Source organism: Ammospiza caudacuta, chromosome 2 (assembly GCF_027887145.1).
Source record: "Ammospiza caudacuta isolate bAmmCau1 chromosome 2, bAmmCau1.pri, whole genome shotgun sequence".
Lineage (NCBI taxonomy): Eukaryota > Metazoa > Chordata > Aves > Passeriformes > Passerellidae > Ammospiza > Ammospiza caudacuta.
In genome coordinates this window covers 52,674,950-52,687,003 of record NC_080594.1, presented here as the reverse complement: position 1 = coordinate 52,687,003, position 12,054 = coordinate 52,674,950, and the positions used below count along the sequence as shown (strand labels likewise).

Below are 12,054 nucleotides of genomic sequence, written 5' to 3'. Positions count from 1 at the left end.
TACCTCTTACAAGGTATCTTTTCTCTTTGACATTCTCATAAACCTGCTCTCTTTCTCTACCCAACTTCCTCTAAAACATGAAAATACATGTCCTGCAGGATCCTTTCCTTCCACTCACCTCTAACCATGCATTAATTCTAATATAATAAAGGAAATGCTTTAAACACACTCTATAGGTCTAAAACAGCCACTTTCAAAAACACAGGAGCATTTCTGCTGCTTTTTCTTTCTCATTTTTACTCTGAACCTAGTGGAACTGGTCTGATCTACTCATTTTATTTATTCCATCTTCAGTACAAGGACAGAACAAAAAAGAAAAATGTATCTGGTGTCAGCTTTGAGGACTGGAAGGGCACGTGCTGTCAAGGTAATGAAATGTAACTTGCACACTGTGCCTATCTCATAAAACTCTCCTACAAATGCATCCACAGCCTGTACTGCATTCACTGGTTGTTCTAGCTTCAAACTGTTGTTTCCACAGTTACAAAACATGTCTTCACACATACCAACATTCTACATATGACAGAAATAAAGTATCTTATAATCTAAATAACTTAATTTTACCACTTTTTGAAGACTGAGAAACTACTCTCCCCACTAAGACAACTGAGCTGAGTTTAAAGGGCAAAACCAAGACATGGAATTGCTTGTGGTCTGAAATACAGTATGAGACATTTTTACTCCAAATACCACCTACTCTATCAGCACAGTGAGATCAGCAATACCTGCCACAGATGACAATGGCAAACTTTACAGAAATGAAAAACCAAGTGTGAATAAAGGGGTTAGATCCACATTTTCAAACCAATTCCAAAGACACAGACTCACACAGCATCATTTGTACCTTGAAATCATCTAGTATTTTTTATGCAAGTTGAAGTATGAAGATGCTAATGACACAATCAATTTCATACCAAATCATTAAGAGAGCTCTGGTTTTTGAATCTAAATATTGAAAGTTTTCTTCATTAACATGGAAAAAACTTGGAGGACTAGCATATCCAATAAAGAAAAGGTAATTCAGAATAAAAGAATTAAGAAGTAAGTAAGAGAATTGTTAACCTGAAACAAGTTTCTGTATTCTTTCTGCACTACGTGGAATTTCATATCAACCTAACAAATCCTATATGAGAAATGTGCAATTTATAGAGAACAAAACAGTACAGGGTAAAAACAAAAGGAAATGCTACAGTTTCATAGACTATGAGGCCAAAATGGGCTTCTGTATGCACCCAGGATGGCAGAGATGCACTCCAGCTAAAATGGGATTTCCAGGCTGGGTCACATCTTCTATGATCCTCTAGCAGAACTGTGTTTGCTTTGTTTTTCTACAAAGTAGCTCACTGAATTTCATCTAAGCATAACCAAACCTTGCCCTTAGTGAATTCTTTTGTGAGAACACACTTTATTAGAACACAACTCACACTAGATCTTGCTCAGCACTAATAATTATACGTCCCGTGTGACATGATTTTGCAAGTAAGGCATAGAAACAGATCCAGAACTGCAGTGAAATGCAAAACACGATGGTAATCAGTTCATTGTTATATTACTGAGTCACCTGAGCAGAGCAAAAAGCCATCTTGTAATACACTAGAGAAAAATAAAGTAGTGTGCAGGAATTTGCTCGTAATGAGTCCAGTTTGCTCATATCTGTAGGTGTCTTGCATATATTATCTCTGTGCTTTGTGAGCTCATTAAACTGTCTTTTAAACTCCCCCCAGAGCTGAGGGGCAGGAGTGGGGACCTGAACCCTGAGCACTGCTGCTGAACTGCACAGCTCCAGACTCGGAAATGTCTTCCTATCTCTACACACCCTTCAAGCACATAACAGCATTTTCCCTTCTCTCTTATCTTCTTTTCAGTAATCAATCCTAAGACACATTCAGAGCTAGCCTACCTTCTCAGCCTTCCCTTGGGAGGTTAAATAAGCCAAGCTCTTACAGTCATCTGTTGTGACTACTTTGACAAAGCAGAGCTGTGGAATACATACTGAAGTCTCCCTACAGCTTTATTTTCAAAAACATGCCAATTCTGCAGACATCCTGAAGGATTTCTAAAAGAAAGCAATACCAATAGCAATAGTAAAAGAAAGTAATAGCAAATCTCCTACCTCTAAGCCCAGTGGGTCAGACAATTTACTGGGAACTTCCAGCTTCAAATATTGTACCAAACACTTAATCTTCTCTATATTCTAACAATTTCCTTAAATATTGAAAATGACAATACATGTTTAAATTATTTTTCATGTTTTAAAGACATAAATATCAGTTTTATCAGAGCTTCAAAGAATCCAAGAAAAAATATTATTTTAATATTCCCATTCAAATAAAACTCACGGATGATTTAAAGTACTATTATACATTAACACTGTAAAAGAACTTTGCTTCTGTTTAACATATCTGTTATTTAGGAACTCCTCCAAAGTTGTCCAGTCCTTCTAATTTTCTGCTCTATTTCTTCCTTTAGGCTTCATTCATAGAATCCTAGAACAGTTTTGAGTTGGAAGGAACATTTAAAGCCTTAGTCCAGGCCCCTCCAGTGAGCAGGAACATCTTCAGCTACATCAGGTTGCTCAGAACCCCAACCAAAATTATCTTAAATGTTTCCAGGGATGGGATATCGACCACCTCTCTGGCAAACTGTCAGTGTTTCACCAACATCACTGTAAAAAAATCTTCCTTATGCTGAGTCTCAGTCTACTCTAATTTAAAAACTTTACCCTTTTCTTATTATTACAGGCTCTCTAAAAAGTCTGTTCCCCTCTTTCTTTATAAGCCCCCTTAAGTACTGAAAGGCCACAATAAGGTGTAAAAAAATTCCTACAATAACAAAACCCATGATTCTAATAAGGCACGGTTTCTAATAATCTTTGCTCCTCAGGATGCCCAAAGTAATAAAGTATAATGCAGTATTTTCCATTAGAGAGAATTTCTACTTCTGTTCTAATCTCAGATGCCTGGTTATCATTTTAAAAAAGAACCGAGTTTTCATAATATATTATGTGTCATTTCAAAGAGTTCAGTGAAAGGCCATAGCTTTCACAAATTTCACAAATACCCTGCTTTCACAAATCAAGAGCAAAAAAAACAATGCAAGTACTGTGTACAAAAAAACCACAGCAAGTGCTGTGTGCAAATTAACAAATCAGACCTTATTTTGTAACAGACAAATAAAAATGTGTGGAAAAAATCTGGAAAAGTTTGAAGTGCTTATTATAAATGCTACCACAGATGTGTATAATAAGACAGTAGCTGAGGATGCCAACAACATATTGCAGTAAAGTGCCATTTGTTTGCTCTTCACTTGAGTGAATAAAAAGCAGTGAGGAATGCTTTCTCCACAGCTCACAGTTTACAAGAATTCTAAATAAATGCAATCATGTAAAAGACAGATGTATGGTATACAGTACATAGCTATTAGTCATGAAAGCCAATATTAAAGATGAACCATTATAATTATGTTGCCTGGTCTGAGTAAGGTCTTTGTTTAGAACGGGTTTAAGATAGCATTTTAGTATTGTAGTTGATAATATTCATGTGTAAAGTGAGTTTTTACTTAAAAGCAAAATCTTTGTCAGTTCCAACTGGTGCATAAAAACACTTCAGGTTGGATATGGGGACAGATTTCTTCACTGGAAGAGTGATTAAGCATTGGAACAAACTTCCTAGGGCAGTGGTGGAGTCACCATCCCCAGAAGTATTCTAAAAATTGAGCAGATGTGGCACTTCCTGATATGGTTTAGTGGGTTTGATGGTATTCAGTCAAAGACTTGATGATTTGGAGATCTTTTTCAACCTTAATGATTCTATGATTCAAGCAATGAAATTAAGCAATTTATGGGGTTCAGATGCTTCTTTAAATATCAGCAAGATTAGCAGTATAAGTAGATTTATATTCATGGAAAGCCTGAAGCATATTTCACTGACAGCAAGATTGAGACAGTGGTCTGTCTCCCAAGGTAAATCAGTGTGATCCATGGTGGAGAAGGTCCCTTCCCCACAACAGTAAATCTAATGTACCTATTTTAACTGGGGAAGAAGAGAAGGAACAGGAAAGCAGAAAAAAGCTTCCACAAGGCAAGAAATTTGGTGAATGTATTTCAAGTACCAGTATAGATGCTCAGGAGAATATACAAGAACAAAACAACTGTCACTAGGTAATGATTTTAATCTGATGATTTAGTAAGTCTAGTCTCATGTATACTTGAGCATTCTATTCAAAGATGACTGAGCAATTTCAATATAGCCAACAGCAGTGAAGGAAGAAGCAATCTCTTATTCTTTATAGCAATCTCTCATTCTTTACTAGGAAAAGAAATACCTTAGTAAAATGGGTTTGTTCAAATCCTATTAAGTTTGCAGAAATTGCTGCTGAAGGGGCTGAGAGAGACACTTAGCCCAAAGCACTTTAAACTTCAGAATTTCTTGTTTATATTTTGCCCTGACATGTCAAGACATCTCTGTGAGGTGACAGGTCTATTTTCTGCATTTAAAAAGTGAAGGAAGCTACCACACATATGATTGGTAAAAGCAGTGATATAAAAATGGTCTGTGATGTGCAAGGCAGGGCTGAAGGCAGCCCACTCATCACTGCTAAAACATTTAAAAGATCTCATTAGTGCAGAATTATCTGACTGCTACAAATTCCTTCAAATCTGCTGAGCATCCATTAGAGGAAAACGATCCTGTTCACCTTCCAGCACAAAGTGTAGGTAACTTTTACAGCTCCAGCAGCTAATGAGCAAGGCATCAATTCTGCTGATAACAAAGCCTAGCAATTATCAAAAGGATGCCAGTACCTTTGCAGAATGAGAAGCAAGGGCATATTAAAAAGTCAAAGATCAAACAATTAAAACAGAAAGCTAGGAGAACAGCTGAAGGAAAGCAAAGATAAAACAAAAGTCACTCAAATGTGTAAAGCCCTGCAAGCTGACCTTGAAGAGATTTAAGACAACTCTAAAATACATTTTCCAAACTAAGCAGTATCTTTTGTACAGTTTTCCTGGACCACTTTCAAAAGGTTTTATTTTGAATGCACCTCACCTTTCTACATAAAGAACAGAGTTTAGAAGCATTTCACAACAGGAACACCCAAATACTGAAACCCCAGAATGAGTAGCTGCACTTTAAAATGCAAATCCTAAAAGGAATGAAGCATTACAAAGAAAAACAAAGAAAAGTGACCAAGAGCATACTGATAGTAGGCAATGTATGCAAGCAGAATAAATAACACAACATAAAACAAACACAGGTGCTAACGTGGATAAAAAAGTAGAAATAGGAACTTCATACACCAATCACTTAAATGCACACTCTTATTAGGGTTTTATACTGCAAGCTCTCCCACATAATAAAAGTGTAGTTTTATGGACAGATTTGGAAAATAAATGTAAATATTAAAGTTGTGGATGATGTTACAAACAAAAGAATGAAAAAATCCTTGTAGAAAAAAATAATAAAGTTGTTGCTAGGAAGGAAATAAAGGGCACACTATTGTTTTACACAAAAAACCAAAGGGAATCAATCTACTAATATTGAGAAAATTTGATCTTAAAACATGCCTGTTTTAATTTTAAAAATAGGGTTGATTTTGATATGGTGGAAAACCTTGCCATGAAGAAAAACTACTGTAGAGATGGAGATGGAGGGGCAGGTCAGAATGTAGCCCAACACCTCACTTAAATATAATCTGTTAAACCTTGTTAAAACTGCAGGACCAAAACATGAATTGCCTGATCAGTCTCGGCTGGAAAGAGGCTTCCATGAAATGGGAAGCCATTACAGGAGGGAGAGAAGTAAACAGGATTTTCATACTAGAATCCTGGATTTGAGCAAGTAACTGAAAATTGAAGCAAGAGGTATATTACAGATTGCCTTGAATTTATGGCATTAATTTTGGAAAGTATCAAGCAAATTATGTAAATATACAAATCATCATCAGTTATTTAAAAATAACTCAGTTGCCTTGAAAAAGAAGCTCTTCCACTGAATCCTCTAACCACAACACTATTAATAGGACCCCATTTGATCTTTAGACTTTTCAGGAAAATTATAGTTTTTTGAATCGGCCAAGGGTGTACAATGCAAGAACCCTGCAGGACCCAAAGCAAAAAAATCTCCTACTCTACTAGACCAGTTTTCATATGGAAATATACAGATTTTGTCTTCTAAACAGTGTCACAATCACAGGCAATTAAAAACCACTGAGTGCACCCAAACTGGTAACTTTTCCAAAACTTTATTTTACCTCTTTTCTCATTTTGAAAGTAATAGCAAAAAAGTAATCCTGATTTTGAATTTTTTAGACAGAAAGGGCACAGTCCAAAACATTACCATTTTACACTCCCAACAGTCTCCTTGTTGTTATTTGGTGCTTCTTACGAAGGTCTAGTTTACAGAGGTTAAGTGTTCCATAATCTCAGAAAATTAAGAAGATTGGTAGAAACTGAACTGAATTTTTGCCATTGCTGAATTCTAACTGAAGAGTTTTGGCTAATATTTAATAAATCGCCAGGGAAAATATTTTTGAGCAAGAACAAAATACTGACATCTACTGGTGACCAGAATTACAGATTGTTTCACTTTTAAAAAAATGTTTTAAGTGCACCATAAAAGAAAATAAATGGACAAATCACTTGTTAAGATTAATGACAGTTACTTAATCCATTTTGAAGTGAGGCATATGTGCTGGTTTAATTCCAGTTGGATTCCATTTCTCATTTCAGACTAGCAGAAAATAACTAATGACTAACTTATGGACTAAACATCTATTGTTTGGGCCTATAACAACAGAGGAGTGAACCTGATGATTCAGTCTTTTGTTTTCATACAGCAGTTGTCTTTGAAAACACAAGGATTTTACTTTTTTTGCCTGAAACTAATAATTTCATTTGTATTCTCTGCAGTGAAAAATGCCAACTTCAAATGTTGATATGCAGGATTGCAGAGATGATCTGCCCCAAGTCCACAATCAGCATTGCTGGGGAGTGTCTCACAGTGGCATTGTGAGTTGACCAAAACAATCAAGATGTACCAAGAACCTGCTGATTATGCCTGTTTATTTTTCCTATACACTGATGGCTTTCCCCTTTTCCCAAATTTCAGATATGAGATTATTGGTGGGTTTTCCATCACTGCTTCTCTTAAGACACCACGACTGCTGTTCAAGAGGTAACTGTTAATACTGGAAAAGCATCATCATTTCAGCATTTCCATAAAGGCATCTTCTCAAATAGGCAATAAAGGTTTTTAGAAGCCAGGTCAGTTTCAGGTACAACTCTGATTACAAAATGATTTCACCTCTTTCCCACAAAACATGCTTATATTCCAGCCCCACTGAAACCATTTGTACTTCTACTTACTGAACTTTTTATTACTCATATTCTGCAACATCAATTACAGAACTAAAATCCTTGGGTTTAACAACTGACACCATAATCCTCTCTGCACACATTGGATCTGAACACTTGTCTCAATTCCGCAGAGGACTCTGAAAGAGCAGAACTCTGCAGAACAAAGGCTGTTCACATTACTGATTTCATTAAGGGATTAAAAATTGCATTTAGAATGGATTTAATTACAACAGGTTTGATAAGCTTGGATAAATGAAGCCTAAAATATCCAGCAATCTGATTTAGGCACTACAAGACTAATGTACATAAGACAATTTACATCAGATTTCTTTTTCCTTTACAACAAAGGAGGTGGAAATGAAAAATAGGTCAAATAATCTCACAGGAAGCTATTTAAAATGAGGGGATGTATGCCACTCTTAATTTTTTCTTTATTTTATAAAACACAAAGAAAATTAAGCATTGTTTATGCACACTGAACTTTCAGTGTAAGTTTCTTAAAAACCTCTTCTCTCTAGAGTTATGCTTTAGAAATCAAATTTCCCATTAGAATGTAAAGTACATGCAGCTCCCCGGTCAGTGTGACCCCTCAGCAGGTCAAGGGGACAGTGCTCAGTCTGCAGAGGGGTGGCAGAGGAACAATGAATAGTTAGGGAAGGCACTGCATCATGCAGGGACAGGGTAAAGAGAGGTGTGGGGGACTGCTGCTGCAGGAAGTGGGAATCCTGCCTTAGGAATTTCATGTCCACACACATTTCCATTCTACTGCCATCATGTCACAACCGTGCAATGGAATTCTGACAAAATCTACCTTACAGCACATTCACTGGCTCTATTAAAATACTCAATGAAAATTATTCAAACTAATAATGAAATTGTTATGTTTTTCACTTCATAAAGAATGCATCTTTTTTTCTTTGCAAACACACTACAGTCATATTGAAAAATTGCCTTCTTGCAAGTCTTTCTTATCACTTTTGCATCAAATGCCGTCCAAACAAAAACAGCCGTAACACAAAAAGGTGGATAGTGGAAATTAAAGTAGTGATAAATCACAGTGTACAATCAGTAAATAACCACTGAAATAGTTTTCTATAAGCACACAAAAAGCAATTAGAAAAGAAATAGAATGGATTTGAAAAAAGGCACAACAAATCCCAATATTTTTAGTAAAATGCAGCAACAGAATATATAACAAGGCGCACTTAATATTATCACAACTTACCTTTCCAAGATCTACAGCCTGTTTCAAAATATCTCTTTTTAGATCTTCTGCTCTCTTGGAATGAAAAGAATTACTTTGACTCTGGATGACAAATACAATTCCTTTTAATTCTGTAAGCAAGAAAATAAGAAGATTTAAAGATAAAAAAAATTATTTTCTGATTTGCTCCAAAGCTAGTGAGAACCCAGGTGTATGTAGGAATCTATTACATAGTAAGCTATTCCTTTAGTTACATAAATATTTTCTCTAAATAGTAAAACTCATTATTAAACACACACACACAAAAATCCAAACCAGTCCTTTACCAGATTCATTTAAAAAGAGCAAGGCATGACTGGAAGATGTGCAGCAGTTTAACAGCAGCCACATTCATGAGGTTGCTTTTTCTCCAATACACCAGCACTCCTTGTCACCAGAGTTAAAAGGTGTTTGTCACAGACCAGCATCTCCCCTCACCAGAAAACACATGAACATGAAACAGAAAAGCTGCTTCCCAAACAAAGAGATTAAAACCCTACCTAGAAACAAACATCAGGTGGAGAGACACACGCACAAGAATACTGAGCTGATACTCTTATCTGTCAGCACTAATATCTCACAGGTGTCTTCACAGGGTTTAAAGGCATCACAACTAAAAACTTTTAACAGGAGAGAAGACTAAGAAATTTAAAAGAAAATAGTGAAATAGCTTTGCAAACATTAATGGATTATAAAAGTGCCTATTGTAAAATACAAGCAGATGATGAAGCAGGTAGCCAAATTTTCTTGATAATAGGAGATACAATAATCCCTCAATACTTGGAAATCTTAGAAAACAGGAAGATATGACCTCATTCAGAAGCAGAGCACAGCTGACAACAACAGAGGATGAGACAATAAAAGGAAGAGGACAGATGCTTTTTCCAGAACTCTTACCAAGTTTGATCTATGCTGTTTAACCCACTCAAGGCATTAACTAAGCATCAATCAATGAGGAGAATTGCTTGGTCACAAAAGGCTGAACTAATGCCCAGGAGATCTGTACAGAATGTTGAAAATTGTGGAGAGGGAACAAAGTTCACCAAAAAAAAAAAAAAAAAAAAAGGAAAAAAAAAAAAAAAGGAAGCAGGAAAGAAGGAAAGTCCAAAGAAGGACTTTCAAGTAATCACAAGGAAAAAGAGTAAAACTGAGCCCATAAAGAAGGATCACAAGGAAAACATTGTGAAAAGAAAGAGTAGTAACCACAAATATCTGCACTAAGCTTATGAGAAGATTGCTATGTCCAACACCTGAGGATTGATTACATTGCTTTGTTGCTCTGAACAGTTATTTGTTAATTTAGACCTGTGACAGCTCAGAGCTGCAGTTAGATATTTTACTACTTTTCCTTCAATATTATTTTCCATCAATTCATTAGCTTATTCATCAAGACAATTGTCAAATTGTATGAGGTTTCTGGTGATATATTACAGAGGTGGAAAAAGTATTGGTTTAGATAGCAGTATTCATTTCACATTTTTCCTACACAGTGTAGGAATCCACAGTGTTCATGCTCTGAACCACCAAACAAACTGCTTAAAAATCCCATGCATAATAAAAACTTCTGAATAGCAACTAATTGCTACCTAGCAAGATCTTTGCTAGATTTCCTGTGCAAAAATTAAAATCTGTGTGAAAACTGAAACTACACTTTGTTGATGCTAATGAGAGTCAAAGGGCTAAATCTACATGCACAACTCCAAAAACACCAACAGAGACAAAAAGCAAACACTACCTTGTTTTTAGTAATTGCTGTTTTAGTACCAATATATTTACAGATATGGAAGCATCTGAACTACACTCAGTTTCACTTATGGTACATTTAACAACACCTGTGATATTCCACAACAGCATACTTTCTAGGAGTGAGAAAAAACCTACTTTGATGATTAAATCAAATGAAAATAGTTTCCTGTGCTATAGGTAGTTTAAAGTACTTAATAAAAAGACATATTCAATGTATGAAAATGTCAACAGAGAATAGTTACAATATTGAACACCTCAATTGTTTCCCAAACTGAGAAACACCCAATGAAGCAAAAGAAAGAACAGTCTTTTGAAAGATTAATTTCCAAAAGTGCTACTGATCTGTATATAACAGTTCAAAAGAGAAGAATGAAATATCAGAGGAACTAAGAGCCCTCAAGAACTACATTCTGTTTCAAGCCCTTACATTTTACCTAAGAAATGGGTTAAAGACCTAAAAAACAAAAAACAATCCAAAAAACAAACCTCAAACCAAAATAACTTTATTACAAAGAGGCAAAAAAATGATGTATTGCATCAGACCAGCAGTCCATCTAATCCACTACATTTTTTAACAGTAGTAACAGGAAAGAAACCACAAAACCTTCACTTTCTCCAGTGCTCCTCATACCCTCACAGTACTGACAAATATTACATTAGGAAATGCCAGAAGACAGTCATAATTAAGCTGGGTCCTTTTAGAACAGGCAGAGCCAAGTCCTGAGGGTTTAACAGGGTGAAAAGTCCACAGTTACAGTGCAAGTCAGGTCTGTTAACTTTTTGCCAGAAGGACATCAGACTGGTCTTCAGAGAAGGCAGGACCTTGCAGAATTTTTATTTTCATTATTTATCACTTGTCCAGCAGCAAGAAATGGTTTTACCACTATTTTACCTATTAATGTTTGATGTGTTTCTTAAATACTTGCTTCTAGATATTACAAAGTAATTATATTTTGTTACAAGCAATTTACAATAACCTTAGTTATTACAACTACAGTTAGAGCCTAGCAGAATGGTAAAATTCAGTTTCATCTTAAAGTGTTACAAGAACAGTTAAGTATCAAAAAATTTTATTTTAAACTACAGTGCACTATAAAAAGCAATTCATTCTTTTCACAGTGCAAGTGCACATGTTCACAGAAAACAACTACAAGAACTGCAAGTACAATTAAAGATTTAGAATTTTCTGTTTGATGAGACTACATGAACAAAGAAAAAATAAAGTATTTGTGAAACAGCCCTATACTCTACTTACCTCTGCCTATTTTACTAATTGTTCTACTTTTTTCAGAGTTCTAGAAGAAAGAAAGGAAAAAAACCAAGTAAGAATATACACAAAGCCTCAAATATTTCTACAGAAACACACGGGGAGTCAAAGCACTCATCAGATTATAAATGTATACACAGAGGCTTTAACTCAAAAACTAATATGAAAAATAAAGTAAAATGTTATTCATCATCAAGAATTGCAGGAGATACCCTATATGCTTGCATACTATTACTCAGAAAATACAGTAAGAGTAAGAAAAGAGAAAATGCTTTTCCATTAATCAATTTATACCAGAGCTCTTTAAATTAGTACTAACAGTGTCTTTTTTTTCTTTATAATGTATCTCCTGAGCACTAGGTTTGGAATATGGAGTTCTGCAATAAAAACACACCTGTTCAGTGTGGGAAAGAAACCTAACACACTCTATTAATTTAATCTACT

The 12,054-nt window shown here is 35.3% G+C and overlaps 1 protein-coding gene across 2 annotated transcripts in view; it reads right to left on the bottom strand.

The window, feature by feature from the left end:
- Window positions 1-12,054, bottom strand: part of B3GLCT (beta 3-glucosyltransferase) — a 46,803-nt gene that overhangs the window by 24,310 nt on the left and 10,439 nt on the right. For both annotated transcript variants that reach the window (XM_058825242.1, XM_058825243.1), the window contains exons 3-4: window positions 11,599-11,638; window positions 8,580-8,689 (exon numbers count right to left, since the gene is read on the bottom strand). In XM_058825242.1, coding sequence (XP_058681225.1) covers window positions 8,580-8,689; window positions 11,599-11,638 — 150 coding nt within the window. The remainder of the gene's footprint in view (window positions 1-8,579; window positions 8,690-11,598; window positions 11,639-12,054) is intronic.